General features: G+C 51.1%; 1 protein-coding gene across 1 annotated transcript; it reads left to right on the top strand.

The window, feature by feature from the left end:
- Positions 1-1,214: 1,214 nt before the first annotated feature.
- On the top strand, positions 1,215-14,044 carry UPK1A (uroplakin 1A). Its single transcript, XM_023539856.2, has 6 exons — positions 1,215-4,440; positions 6,001-6,201; positions 8,747-8,821; positions 8,935-9,042; positions 10,795-10,974; positions 13,798-14,044. The coding sequence occupies exons 1-6, from the start codon at positions 4,360-4,362 to the stop codon at positions 13,945-13,947; spliced, it is 795 nt and encodes a 264-aa protein (XP_023395624.1). The 5' UTR covers positions 1,215-4,359; the 3' UTR covers positions 13,948-14,044.
- The last annotated feature ends 724 nt before the right edge of the window (positions 14,045-14,768 follow it).

Below are 14,768 nucleotides of genomic sequence, written 5' to 3'. Positions count from 1 at the left end.
TTTGTCTTTTTGTTGTTGAGTTGTAAGAGTTCTGTTATGGATTGAATTGTTGCCGTTAAGTGCCGGTGAGTCAGTTCTGATTCATAGCAACTCCACAGAACAGAGTAGAACTGCCTCATAGGGTTTCCAGGGTGGATTCAAACTGCCAACCTCTTGGCTAGCAGCTGAGCTCTTAACCACCACACCACCAGGGCTCGTACAAGAACACAGCGCAGCAAAAAAAAACAAACAAAAAAAAACTATACATGAACATATTATAATGTTTGCCAGTAGGGGGCACTGAAAAAGAATGGGGCATGGGAATATAAAATCAAAAAAACTAAAACCACTGCCATTGAGTGGATTCCGACTCGTAGTGACCCTATAGGACAGAGTAGAACTGCCCCATAGAGTTTCCAAAGAGCGGCTGGTGGATTCAAACTACCGACCTCTTGGTTAGCAGCCGTAGCACTTAACCACTGCGCCACCAGGGTTTCCATGGGAATATAATGGAATAAATTTACAACAAGAAGGGTCTTGTCAGGAGTAATGAGGCATAACCTGAGTGTTGTTGTTAGCTGCCATTAAGTCACCCTGACTCATGGCGACCCCATTCACAACAGAATGAAACGCTGCCCAGTCCTGCTCCCTCCCCACTATCGGCTATCTGAGGACTAGACTGTTTGATCTGTAGGGTTTTCATGAAATAAATCACTGATTTTCTGAAGTCAATCTCCAGGCCTTTCTTCCTAGTCCATCTTTGTCAGGAAGCGCCGCCGAAGCTGTTCAGCATCATAGCGACACCCAGGCCTCCGGTGACAGATGGGTGGGGGCTGCACATGAGGTGCACTGGTCAGGAATCAGACCAGATCTCCCACACGGCAGGTGGAGGAACCCCGCTGCTCCCTATAAACTACGTGGGATTAACTCAAACCATGACACCTAAGATCCAGAAGTGAAGATGGGCCAGGAATGCTGAAGATGAGGAATTCCAAACTCAGGAGTGAGCTTATCTCTAGAGTGGGATCAGGTGGCTTCAAAGGAATCCACGATGTGTTGCTTCTTAAAAAAAAAATCTGCAGTGAATGTAGGAAAATATTCAGATTTGACGAAGTTGGGTTGTGAGTATATGGGTTTTTGTTACATTATTTTCTACATTTTTTTGTATACTTGGAATATTTTGTAATAAATTTTTTTTACAGAAACTTTCATATCACCACTGACGTGGAAAACAGGGCGTCTTGTTTTAAACATAAAAACAATGAAGATGTGTTGTCAAATTCTAGTCGGGTTAGAGGTGTATTTATCTGAGATGGCATCAGAAGGACGGGCTGAGGGCTGGGTAACTCTCTCGTTATGTGAATCTTGTATCATTTCATGCCATGTCCATGTGTACAGCCTGAAATCATTTCAGGTGCCCTCTTTGGAAAACACTGTTTTAACACATTGAGGACACTTCTGTGAAAGGATCTACCCTCTGTGAAGTCACCGTAATTAAAAAAACAAATGTATACAGAAAACGAACATATCATGAGTGTACAACTTGAGGAATTTTCACGATCTGAACATCCCCATGTAACCAGCGTCCAGACCAAGAAAGAAACCAAAAAAACCAAATCCCCTGTCATCAAGTGGATTGCGACTCACAGCGACCTCATAACTGCCCCATAGGGTTTCCAAGGAGCAGCTGGTGGAATCAAACCGCTGACCTTAACCACTGTGCCACCAGAGCTCCCAAGAAAGAAAAGTCCCCTTCATTCTCCTCCCAGTCACGTTCTTCCCTGGAGTAAATACTACCCTGACTTTTTTTTCCACCCTAGGTTGGCTTTGCCTGTTCTACACATTTACCTAGAATTGTGCTATGATGATAGTTTTTTTTTTAATGTGGGTTTTTTTCACCCAGCGTAATACTCCCGAGATTCATTCCTGTAGTTGTGTGTAACAGGAGGCTGTTCCCTTTTACTGGTGACTAGTATGCCTGTTTATCCCTTCTACTGCTGGTGGTTTCCCTTTTGGGGCTTCTGTGAATTACATTCATAGCGTTTGGTGAAGAGAGGCAGAAGGAATTCCCAAGGAGGAAGGGCTGGGTTCTCAAGTAGGCGTATGTTTATCTTTAGGATATGTTAGCATTGCACTTTTTTAAGGAAGTAAATAACATTTCAACACTGACTGTTTTGAAGACGGACTTATGTAACAGTAAGAATAGTGGAAACTGACGTTAGACATCAAAGTGTACTGGCATCACGTTTCAGAAGAAAACGGATCCCTTTTATGACTGGTGGCATATTAATACCCCACTGATGACAATTTTTGCTTTTACTGGTCATTTTGTGTAACTTCCAACTACCAACAGTTGGGGGCAGTGGTGGTTCAGTGCTAGAGCTTTCGCCTTCGTGCGGGAGAACCAGATTGGATTCCCACCGAGAGCTCCTGAGGCGCAGGCACCGTCTGTCTGTCTGTCTGTCAGTGGAGGCTTGCCTGTTGCCCCCATGCATGCTCGACAGGTTTCAGAGGCGCTTCTAGACTAATACTAGAAAGAAAGGTCTGGCAATCTATTTGCAAAAAATCAGCCAGTGTAAACCCTATGGACCCCAATGATCCAACCCTGTTGTGCATGGGGCCGCCACGAGTCAGGGGCCGACTGGATGGCAGCTAACAACAAGGACAGTTACCAGCTATTTGACAAAAATATTTCATATTATTAGCTTGATCCTCACGTTTTGCAAGTTATTTCAGCTGGGACTTATAAAATGTGGAGTCTTCTCGGTCAACATAAATGTGAATCAACAGAGAAAAACTATTTTAAATCTAAAATGCACTGACTAGAAGCCAAATCGACCGTTTTGACGGGAAAACATCCTTTTTGTCTCATCACGGCCCCACTGGCATCTGAAGTGCCTCTGCTTGTCCGTCTCACATACGCTGGGGGAGTCAGAGCTCGGACAGAAAACGCAATAAACGCCCTGGCCCTGGGAATTGAGACGTTCTGGGGAGGGACTGGGGGCCCCTAGCCACCTTTTCCGCCTGCGGAATCAGCCCGCGCCACCAGGAGCCACTGGAGGGGACTTAGGGCTCTCGGGGCGCAGCTGCGGAGGCGAGGCCACCGCCCACGCCGGGGGCTTTGCAGACACCCCCTCACTCAGTTCCCTCCGCTGCCCGGGAAGGCGGTCTGTGATGCCCATTCCGATGATGGGCGAAGACACATGTCAAGTCACGGCACAGAAGAGGCAGAGCTGGGATTTGAACCTACATCTCTTCTCTGACTGCAGCCTGAAGACGTTTCCACCCATGGCTCCTCACTGTGCCTCTGCCTTGTCCGCGTACTTGTGCGTGCGTTTGTGGGTGGAAGGAGTGCTGTTTCTCCCACCAGGCCCATCCAGTACCCCCCTCCCTTTTTCTGGCACACCCCAGTCCCCACGTTGTACGCGTGTTGCCTTTAACTCCTCTCAGGCACACATCTTAGGTGCAATTCTCCACCTTCTTTGCTTCAGAGTCCCCGTTGAAACCCCCCTGCGCACCCACCCCCCACAGTTCTGACCCGGCCCTACCCTCGCCTCCCTGCTTTGCCGTCTCCCTGGACTCCTGGCCTCAGAGAGGTGGCGCCACCCACCCAAGGTCACACAGCCAGAGGAGACAAAGATGGAATTCACACACGGGTCCAACTTGTATCTCTCTTGCTCTCTTCCTTGCTCCTTGGAAGGCCTTGTGTCCTAGGGAGAGAGGCAGTGGGAGGCTCCAGCAGGGCACTCACCAGTTCCCCCTCCACCATCACCACCGAAGCCTGGGAACAAGGGCCATGGGCAGGGAACACACTCATCACCCTGCCCAAGTGGCCAGACCGGAGCACAATCTGGAATTTCAGGCTCATAAATCACTTTGGAGGGGAGCTCATAAAAGCCACACCCCTACCCTGGTCTGCCTGCCTGGCCTTTTGCCCCCTCATCTGGATACCTTCTCCTCCTTCCCCATTCCTGGTAGACTGGCCCGAGGAAGGGCCTGGGCATATATAGCTAGCCACTGTGGCCAGAGGGGCTTCAGGCAGAGAAGGTGAGGAGGAGGTCCAAAGGGCTGGATGCAGCAGGGGTGTGGAGGGCTGGTGAGGGAGGACCTGGGGCTCAGGGAGGGCACCTTTGCATTCCAGCCAGTGACTGCCCTGCTTGTGCCCTGGTTTCCTCTTCTGTACAATGGGTCTCCGCTCAGTGCTCACCACCAGGGTTGTGGGAGGCTGGGCACATTCAGTACCAGACTGGGTCCAGCAGAGAGTCGTGGGCCACCCTTGGCAGCTAGGGTGTGAGGTGAGGGAGGTGGGTTGGCTGGGTCCTCCCTCCCCTCCTGGCCTCTGCCCAGCCTCACCCCTGCTCACTTGTCCCAGGCAGGACCATGGCTTCTGCGGCGGCAGAGGTGAAGAAAGGATCTCCGGTTGTGGTGGGGCTGCTGGTCGTGGGCAACATCATTATTCTGGTGAGACACCCCCCAGTATTGGGGTACTTAAGTGGGTGTGTGGCAGGAAAGGGGGAATCTGGAGCCTGCAGTGGGGGCTGAGGGCTCAGGACCCCCCGGCAAGCTGACGCGGCAGACTGTCAGTCAAAGCAGCCTGGATTCAAACCCCAGCTCCACCTGTCCCTGTGTCTGGCCTTCAGCAAGTGACTTGACTTCTCTGTGTCCTTCTTCCCCGACTGTGTCCTCATTGTGTGGGTTGTTGTTTGTGTAGCTTAAATGCACTGATCCACATACAACCTCAGCGCTGAAAAAAGTGCACAACAAATGCTAGCTATCATCACCAACGTCATTATGGACGTAAAGTCACTGCTTAGCACATGGGAGGCCCAGAGTAACGGATAATCACAATCTATTTTAGTTCATGTGGGTTTTTTTTTTTTTCAATGTGTGTGCCTGGGTTCAAATCCTGGCTCTGCCACTTTCTAGTTGTGAGACCTGGAGCCAACCATGTAACCTCCCTGGGCCTGTTTCCTCATCCATAAGATGCAGATAAGATAGAAATGCTGTGAGGATGAAATGAATTACTGGATTAATGAGTGTAGAACAGCGTTTGGCACCTGGTTACTATTCTCACTGGCCCCGCTGCCAATAGTAACTCTGCAGGTTATAACAGCAACGATTATCACACTGCAAGCACTTACTTGGACCCATGCCTGGCTCACAATAAGTGGTCTGCAAGCATTTTGTTTTATTGTTGCCAAAAGGTGTCCACTGAGACAGCCCCCTGCCTCCTTGCTCCCCATCCCTCACCCCTGTAGGTAACTGGATGTTTAATTTCTCCAATATTGCGGTAAGCAAATAGAAGCAATTATGCCCATTTCCTCCAGAATGTAGCTCATTTCACATCCCTTTCCACATGTGCCTTTTTCTCCTGGTAGTATAGCCTGTGGAGCCCCCGGTGGCACAGTGGTTAAGAGCTCGGTTGTTAACCAAAAGGTTGGCAACTGGAATCCACCAGCCACTCCTTGGAAACCCTATGAGGGCAGTTCTACTCTGTCCTTATAGGGTCGCTATGAGTCGGAATCGACTCGACAGCAGTGGGTTTGGGTTTTTTTTTGGTATAGCCTGTGGCTCACCAATCCTCGTCAGTCCTTAGCCTCCTTGCCCTTTTTCACGACTGCACAGTACCCATTGCTTGCTGTCCTGGTCCCATTAGCCACAGTGCTGCAGGGAAGAACCTTATAGGTTTGTGATTTTCCTAGGTGAGCGGGTGTATCTATAGGATTGATTTCTTGCATGTAGAATTGCTGAGCCAAAGGGTCAATGTGTTTGTAATTTATAAATTTCCCCTCTTCAGGGAATAACAACACGATTCAGGGCAGGCGGGCTGACCCAGCATCTCTGTGCAGGCATGTGCTCCAGGTTTTGCCGTGGCATCTCCTTCCAGCTTCCAGCAACGTGGGAGGGCAATGTCTCTGCCCCTGTTCTTAGCTCAGAGTGAGGAAGGGAATTCCACACAGCAACTCACAGGGTCGGCGCCCCTGGCCCTAGAAGGCCTTTCTAATGGGCTGCCCCATCCAGCTGTCAGGCCTGGCCCTGTTCGCCGAGACAGTGTGGGTGACAGCGGACCAGTATCATGTGTACCCACTCATGGGCGTCTCGGGTAAGGACGACGTCTTCGCGGGCGCCTGGATTGCCATCTTCTGCGGCTTCTCCTTCTTCGTGGTGGCCAGCTTTGGTGTGGGCGCCGCACTGTGCCGCCGCCGGTCCATGATCCTCACGGTGAGACCCCAAAAGCGGGGTGGGGATGGGTTGGCACAACAACTATCGTCACAGGGTTATAACAACAACCACTGCAGCACCAGTGTGTGTTCAGTGAGGCACCTCACTTGGGGCCTAACAGGCATCCCTTCCTTTCATTTTCCCATAGCCCTATAACCCAGGCTCTGCTGCCACCCTTATTTTACAAAGAAGAAAACGGGGGCCCAGGGAAGGAGGGAGGGTGCACGGGAGAACAGCTCTTCCTTTGGGCAGGGTGGCTAGGGTATGAACTTCAGCCGAGATCCGTCTCCAGAGTCTGTGCTCGTGAATTCTCCCAGTAACAACGACAATGGTAACAGCAGCTCAGCTACAGGGTCGCTGTAAATCCGTGTCGACTCGACGGCAGCGGGTTTCAGTCTAACCAATTACTGAGCGCTCACTACCTGCTTTTCTAAATGCTTTCCGGGGTCAGCTCACTTATTCCTCACAGTCTGCCATGACGTAAGTGTTACTATTACTATTAATCGTGAGCCCATTTGGCAGAGATTGAAACTGAGGCTCCAGGAAGTCACTTATCCAGGGTCACACAGCCAACAAGTGGCGCAGCCAGCCTTTGAACCTGAGCAATTCAGGTCCTGAGCCTGTGCTCTTAACCTCTGCCAACAACGATGATAGTAGCATGACGACAGCCCCCCCCCCCCAAAGCTCTCCTGTGTCCCATACCAGGCTGAGTGATTTAGAGACACCAGCTCCCTCAGTCCTCTGAGGTGAGTGCTTTTCTACCCACTTACCAGATGAGGAAACTGCGACCCAATGAGGTCAACAGTCCAGGTGGTTGGGAGGGCAGGAACTTCGGTCCCAGCCTGTCTGACACTGTCCTTCCTCTACAGCTGAGAGTCTTCTAGACTCCCAGGACTAGCTACTTATTGAGTCAACAAACGCCTGCTGAGTAAGAACCATGTGCTAACCTTGTGCTGAGCACTACAGATCAAAGTTCTGGCCCTGGGCACCAGTGGCCTGTGGGGGAGCCAATGAACAGGGAAGGGAGATCCCGAGCTGGCTGGCGAAGGGGAAGGGAAAGCCTAACAGCCGGAGAGCAAAGACCTGAAGGAGGTGCAGGAGTTAGTCAAGGCCGTATCTGGGGAAGATTGCTCCAGGCAGAGAACAGGGGCAAAGGCTCTGAGGTCAGAGGGGCTCAGGAGGCAGTGTGGCAAGAGCTGAGGGGCGGGAGGGTAAGAGGAGAGGAGGGCAGGGAGGTGGGGGAGAGAAGGGAGGGGCTGGGGAAGGGGTGGGTGGGCTGATCAGGTGGGCCTTGGGGAAGACTTTGGCTTTGCCCTGGGTGAGATGGAGCCTGGGGTGGGGGGTTTGTTCTTTCTTTAAAACAAATCCCTTATTTTATCCTCTGGCATAACAATTTAACCAAAATGCTAAAAGTTCACCCAACTACTTAAAAAAAAAAAAGTCTGAGTCCGTATCTGTCTCCCCTGTCAGTTTGCCATTACCTCAGACATTGGATTTTTTAAAAGCTTTTGCCATGGGAAATTTCAAGCAGACTGGAGTGACAGCATGGTGAACCCTGTGAGCCCAAGACCTGGTTCCAACAATATCCACGGTGGACGAGGTTGACATGGCCTCCTCCACTTTGCCCTCTGCTTGCCCATATCCCCCCACTCCACCCCTACCCAGGGTATTTTGAAGCAGATCCCAGATACCGAGTCCTTTCACCTGTCAATACTTGGGTATACATTTCTCTGGGTGATAAGGACATTGTTTTAAGGCAGTCAGGCTTGTTACACAGTATCATCCTCTCTCCCAGTGTGGGGTTGGCACTTCCACACCCAAATCCCCCTCCTCCCAACCCTGTCGCTTTAAGGGTGAGGGCGAGGGCGAGGGTGAGGACAGCTAAGGATTTGGGTGAGGGGTGAAAACAGGAAAATAATTTTCACTAAGCACCGACTATAGAGCTTTTTTTTTTTAGCACAACCACCATGACTTTGGCACACCCTGCAAAATTTCACCCTAGTTTTTTGATATCTTCCATTACCTAGTTTCTGCTCTAATCGAATCGTCTGGAGAATATTTTTTTCTTTTTTTTTTTACAGTAGACATTTATTCTACTGATTCCAAGTCAATAGTTAACTTTGGAGATTATTTTATATATTTAAAGTACTTTGTTGTTGATTTCATTTTACGCAACATTTTAGTATAAAAAGGAGCCCTGGTGGTGCGGTGGTTAGGAGCTACAACGGTTAACCAAAAGGTCGGCATTTGGGATCCACCAGCCTCTCCCTGGAATCCCTGTGGGGCAGTTGCACTCTGTCCTATAGGGTCGCTATGAGTCGGAATTGACTCAACGGCAATGGATTTTTTTTAGTATAGAGAAAGCTCAAGCATACAGAAAAGTTGAAACGATTGTACAGCAAACACCTGTGTACCCACTGTGTAGATGCTATCATTCACATTGCCCTACACTGTCCAGAAAACCACCTTTCTACCCGCCGATCCATGCTTCGGGGGGGCTGTGACTTCATGGCTTCTCCCTGACTGACGCCCCCCTGTCCCCCAGTACCTGGTGCTCATGCTGACCGTCTACGTCTTTGAGTGCGCTTCCTGCATCACGTCCTACACCCATCGAGACTTCGTGAGCCACAAACCGGGCAGAGGCGGGGCGGGGTGTGATGAGGCTCCCGGGGATGGGGACCACCTCCCTTCCACCCAGTCCTGCTGGACCCTATTCCTCCCGGCCCTCCGCAGATGGTGTCCACCCCCTCCCTGATTACCAAGCAGATGCTGACCTTCTACGGTGCAGACACGGACCAGGGCCAGGAGCTGACCCGCCTCTGGGACCGCATCATGATTGAGGTGGGCCAGCGTGGGCAGTGGGTGTCCAATGGCAGCTTTCTCACCTTCCACGTGGGAGCCCCAGGTTCGATTCCCAGCTAGTGCACCTCATACGAAGCCACTACCCATCTGTCAGTGGAGGCTTGCGTGTTGCCGTCATGTGGAACAGGTTTCGGCAGAGCTCCAGGTTAAGGCAGATAGGAAGAAAGGTTTGGCTATCTTCTTCTAAAAACCAGCCAGTGAGAAGCCGGCGGGCCACAACGGTCTGATCCACAGCAGATCGCAAGGGTGTGGCAGCACCAGGCAGTGTGTAGTTGTGTTGTGCGTGGGGCCGCCCTGAGTTGGGCTGACTCCACGCAGGGCAGGTGACAACGATAGGGAGGGCACACAGGGAGGGCCTGGGGCTCAGTCCACAGAGGTAGATAAGTGCGGGCTTCACAGGTGTCCACTCAGTGATCTCTGTGAGAAAGGGGGTCTGTTTGTCACCATCTTCCAGATGAGAAACAGGCTCAGAAAGGGAAGTCACTTGCCCAGGGTCACACGAGTGGCAGAGTTGGGATTCGAACCTGGCATTACACTATGTTGTTGTTGTTGTTAGGTGCCGTTGAGTCGGTTCCGACTCAAAGCAATCCTGTGCACAACAGAACATAACACTGCCCGGTCCTGCACCATCCTCACAATCGCTGTTATGCTTGAGTCCCTTGTTGCAGCCACTGCGTCAATCCGTCTCATTGAGGGTCTTCCTCTTTTTCACTGACCCTCTGCTTTACTAGGCGTGATGTCCTTCTCCAGGGACTGAGCCCTCTGACAACACGTCTAAAGTATATGAGACGCAGTCTCGCCATCCTTGCTTCTAAGGAGCATTCTGGCTGTACTTCTTCCAAGACAGATTTGTTCGTTCCTTTGGCAGTCCATGGTACATTCAATATTCTTTGCCAACACCACAATATTACACTTTACTGCCTCAATCATAATAATAATAGTAACAATAATAGTGATAGCAGACAGTTTATCAAGTACTAATTTTATTTGGAAACCCAGGTGGTGTAGTGGTTAAGTGCTACGGCTGCTAACCAAAAGTTTGGCAGTTTGAATCCACCAGGTGCTCCTTGGAAACTCTATGAGGCAGTTCTACTCTGTCCTGCAGGGCCGCTATGAGTTGGAATCAACTCGACGGCACTGGGTTTTAACATTTATTTAGCACTGTTCCAAGCACATTGAAAGCTTACTTAGTCCTCACAACCACCACGTGAGGGAGGTGTCATAAGCAGCTTTTTACAGATGAGGAAGCCAGGGCCAGGAGAAGGAAGTGAGTTGCCCGACAGCACAGAGCCAGAAGGATTCAAACCTAGGCCACCAAGTCCCAGAAGCCATATTCTTCATTAAAGTCAAGAAGGGGAAATTGAGGTCCTTTTTGGTCCAACTGACACAGCTGTCCAGGATTTGAACTCATGTTTGGAGGATGCCTGAGCCCATTTTCGTCATTCAGGGGCCAAATTCAAACACCCACAGGGGCCAGGAAAAGTCAGGCATCTGCCTCTTCATGTCGTTTACTGCAGTTTTTATCAACATTTTTTTTTTTTTAAGTGAAACACAAGAACGGGCGGCATCTAAATCCCTCCATCAGCCTTACACACAGACCCCCCACTTTGAGGCCCAGGGCATGCGGGAGCTGTGGCACAGGTCCAGTTTGTCTGTCCTCACTGTGTGGCCTCAGGTGAGCAGCTGCCCTTTCTGAGCCCAAGCCCGCCTGACCCGCATCTCTCTCTCCAGCAAGAGTGCTGCGGTAACTCTGGGCCCATGGACTGGGTGAACTTCACATCCACCTTCCGGAAGGCCACTCCGGAGGTGGTGTTCCCCTGGCCCCCACTGTGCTGCCGCCGGAATGGCAACTTCATCCCCCTTAGTGAGGAAGGCTGCCGCGTGGGCCACGTGGACTACCTGTTCACCAAGGTGTGCTGTCTCCCGCCCCTCCTGGCCTCCTGTCCGCCTGCCTGTCCCTCTCTGGTCCTTGCTCTCTCTTGCTTCCTCTCTGGCTTTCCTGTCTCTCTCCCTCCCACTGTCTGCCCATCTCCCTCCCTCCGTTCCTCCCCTCTCTGGCTTTCTCTCCCTCTCCCTTCTCTGTGGCTCTCCCAGCTCTCTCCACCTGGCCTTCCCTTCTTCTGTCTGTCTCTTTCTGAGTCCTTGTCTCCCCTTTGTCTCTGAGTCTCTCTCCCTCTTTGTCTCTCTCTTTCTTGACCTTTCTTTTTCTTTCCACTTCCTCCCTCTATCTATCTCCTTCTGTCTTCTCCCCCTCCCATCACTCTGCTCCCCATTCAGTCTGATTTTCTCCCTCCCCCTTCCTTCTCTCTCATTCCTGTCCCTTCCCCATCTGTTTCCCTCTCTTTCACCCTCCCTCACTTGGCCTGTCCCTTCTCTGTCCCCCACTCCTTCTGTTTCTTTCTAAGGTGATACAGTCTCCCCCTCTCCTGTTTCCCCACATGTCGGCTCTGATGCCAGCCCACACCAGACCCTTCCACCTTGCTCTCCTGATTCTCCCTACCAGCCCAGGTAGGAGGTCCTGAGCTGCTAGTCCACAGGTAAGGTGACTGACATCTTGTAGACAGGTGGTTCTCAGACGTTGCTGTGCATCACAGTCACCTGGAGGACTTGTGAAAGCACCTCCGATTTCAGTGGTTGAGAGCTACAGCTGCAAACCAAAAGGTCGACAGTTCGAATCCACCAACCGCTCCTTGGAAACCCTATGGGGCAGGTCTGCTCTGTCCTATAGGGTTGCTGTGAGTCATAATCAACTGGACAGCAATGGTTTGGTGCGTTTGGGGTGGGGCCCAAGAATTTGCATTTCTAACTGTCCCTGGTGGCACAGTGGCTAAAGAGTTCGGCTGCTAACCAAAAGGTCAGTAGTTCGAATCCACCAGCTGCTCCTTGGAAACCCTGTAGGGTAGTTCTACTCTGTCCTACAGGGTCGCTATGAGTCGGAATCAACTAGATGGCAATGAATATTTTTTTTTTTAACAAGTCCTCAGATGATGCCGACCCTGCTGGCCATTCTGTAAGCACCACCGCCTTAGGGGAGGGGGCTTGCCTGAGGCCACAAGCAAGTCAGCAGGGTACATGCAGGGGCTGTTCCATCCAGAACTGGCATCTTCAGCTTTTCCGAGGTTGTCGGGGCCAAGACAGAGAATAGGAGCAACAACAAGAGCAACACAAAGCCAGTAATGACTAACGTCTATTGTACCAGGCCGTCTTCTAAAAGTTTTACGTTTTTATCGTATTCGATCCTCATCACGACCTTACAGGGTAACGATTATAAACCAGTGCCTGTCCAGTTCGTTCTGAGTCTTGGTGACCCCAGGTGTGTCAGAGTAGAACTGGGCTCCAGAGGGTTTTCGGTGGCTGATTTTTTAGAAGTAGATCCCTGGGCCTTTCTTCTGAGGTGTTCCTGGGTGGACTCCAATATCCAACCTTTCAGTTAGCAGCCAAGCACGCAACACCCGGGGACTCCAAAGATTATAATAAAACCCCTTGCCGTGGAGTTGATTCCGACTCATAGCAACCCTATAGGACAGAGTAGAACAGCCCCATAGGGTTTCCAAGGAGCGATCGGTGGATTCAAGCTGCCAACTTTTTTGTTAGCAGCCCAATGCTTAGCCACTGTGCCGCCAGGGCTCCAGTATTACACCCAATTTATAGTTAATGGAACTGAGAGGTCACCTTAGTGGGGGATGTGGCCGGGATTCCATTTGAGGCAGTCAGTCCTCCAGCAGGGGCTTTAAGCACAGCAAAGCCAGCGTAGAGCCAGGGAGAGAAACCAGGAGGTTAGACTAAAAGGAGAACCGACCCCAGTGGTCCTTCTGCTGCTTTTGGCTGCTTGGGGGCCCTTCAGCCTCACGTCTTAGATCAGGCATCATGGAGAGGGCCAAGCCAAAAAACCAAACCCATTGCTGTTGAGTCGATTCCCACTCATAGCGACCCTATAGGACAGAGTAGAACTACCTCATAGTGTTTCCAAGGAGTGGCTGGTGGATTTGAACTGCTGACCTTTTGGTTAACAACAATAGCTCACTGTAGCTCTTAACCACTGCACCACCAGGACTCCATGGAAAGGGCAGCCTGTGTGAGAACTGTAAGCACGATAAGACAGCACAGCCATCTCTTGAGCCTGACTCTGCCAAGGCTTTCACACATCATCCCCTGGAATCCCTGCAGCTGCCCTCAGAATGCAGTGCTATCAAGATGGCCACCTCAAAGATGGGAAGACTGAGGCTTAGAGGCTCAGAGTCATATCTAGGACCCACAGCCAACAAATAGCAGAGCTGGTCCCCAGTTTGGACTCCAGGGCATGCATCCTGAACCTCTGTTCTCAGCTGTCCCTGAGCCGGGGCAGAAGTCTGCATGAGGGTGACTCTGGCCTCATTCAATCTCATCTCTGAATAAAGAGGTATCAGAACTGGGCTGATCCTACAGGTATATTTCAAGCCCTTAGAACTTGTGGAGAGCATGAAACCAGCTCTAAAAATAACTGTCCTTGGACCATCATAGCCATGGCCATCATCAGCATGGCGCCTACTTGTGCAGGGCCTGAATGCAATGTCACCACTCTGGCTCCCCGAAACCACCCCGAGAGGTAGATATTTCCACCATCCTAACTGCACAGCAAGGGGAATCAGGGCTTGGAGAAGGAAGTGGCTTTCCCAACGGGGCACGGCGACTCTTGCCCACAGCTGCCAGCCTCCCTGGACATCTTCTCAGACCCTCATTTGCCCCCATATGCAGGGCTGCTTTGAGCACATTGGCCACGCCATCAACAGCTACACGTGGGGCATCTCATGGTTCGGGTTTGCCATCCTGATGTGGACGGTGAGAGGCGGGGAGCCTATGGGTCAGGTGGGATGTGGGCATGGGGCTGGGGTGTCCCTCAGCTGACTGCCTTCTTGTCCAGCTCCCTGTAATGCTGATAGCCATGTATTTCTACACCACATTGTGAGGAACAAGAAGGGCAGACCAAGTGCACACCTCAGCATCCTCCTCCTCCTGCTTCTACTTCCTCGGGCTGGAGCCTGGATGGTTGCTCCACCTTCTCACCTCCCTCACACTTCTCGCCTTCTGCTCCCAAGGTCTCTGTCATGGATCGAATTGTGTCCCCTAAAAATGTGTGTCATCTTGGCTGGGCCATGGTTCCCAGTATTGTGTGGTTGTCCGCCATTTTGTGATCTGATGTGATTTTCTTATGTGTTGTAAATCCTACCTCTATGATGTTAATTAGGCAGGATTAAGGGCAGTTCTGTTAATGAGGGAGGACTCAATCTACAAGATTAGGTTGTATTTTGAGATATAAAAGAGAGAAACAAGCAGAGAGGTGGGGGACCTCACACCACTAAGAAAACATGATGGGAGCAGATCATGTCCTTTGGATGCACAGAGAAGCTCCTAGACCAGGGGAAGATTGATGACAAGGACCTTCCACCAGAGCTGACATAGAAAGAAAGCCTTCCCCCGGAGCTGGGGCCCTGAATTTGGACTTCTAGCCTCCTAGACTGTGAGAGAGTAAATTTCTGTTTGCTAAAGCCATGCGCTTGTCGTGTTTCTGTTATAGCAGCACTAGATGACTAAGATACTCTCTTTCAAGGTTTCTGAGCCCTGATGGGCCTTGGCAGGGGGGCCTGACACCCCTGGACATGTGTGCATGGAACTTTTGCCCTTGACCTCATTTCACTTGGCTGATGCCTGCCCATCCTTTGGGTCTC

The sequence above is a fragment of the Loxodonta africana genome, chromosome 11 (assembly GCF_030014295.1).
Source record: "Loxodonta africana isolate mLoxAfr1 chromosome 11, mLoxAfr1.hap2, whole genome shotgun sequence".
Classification (NCBI taxonomy): domain Eukaryota; kingdom Metazoa; phylum Chordata; class Mammalia; order Proboscidea; family Elephantidae; genus Loxodonta; species Loxodonta africana.
This window is presented reverse-complemented; position numbering and strand designations above follow the sequence as displayed.

Bases quoted from the DNA above. Each gene is read 5' to 3' on its own strand.
- UPK1A (XM_023539856.2), top strand. From the start codon at position 4,360: ATGGCTTCTGCGGCGGCAGAGGTGAAGAAAGGATCTCCGGTTGTGGTG. The intron at 9,043-10,794 runs GTGGGCCAGCGT...CTCTCTCTCCAG, and splicing joins GGGACCGCATCATGATTGAG to CAAGAGTGCTGCGGTAACTC. The intron at 10,975-13,797 runs GTGTGCTGTCTC...CCCCATATGCAG, and splicing joins TGGACTACCTGTTCACCAAG to GGCTGCTTTGAGCACATTGG.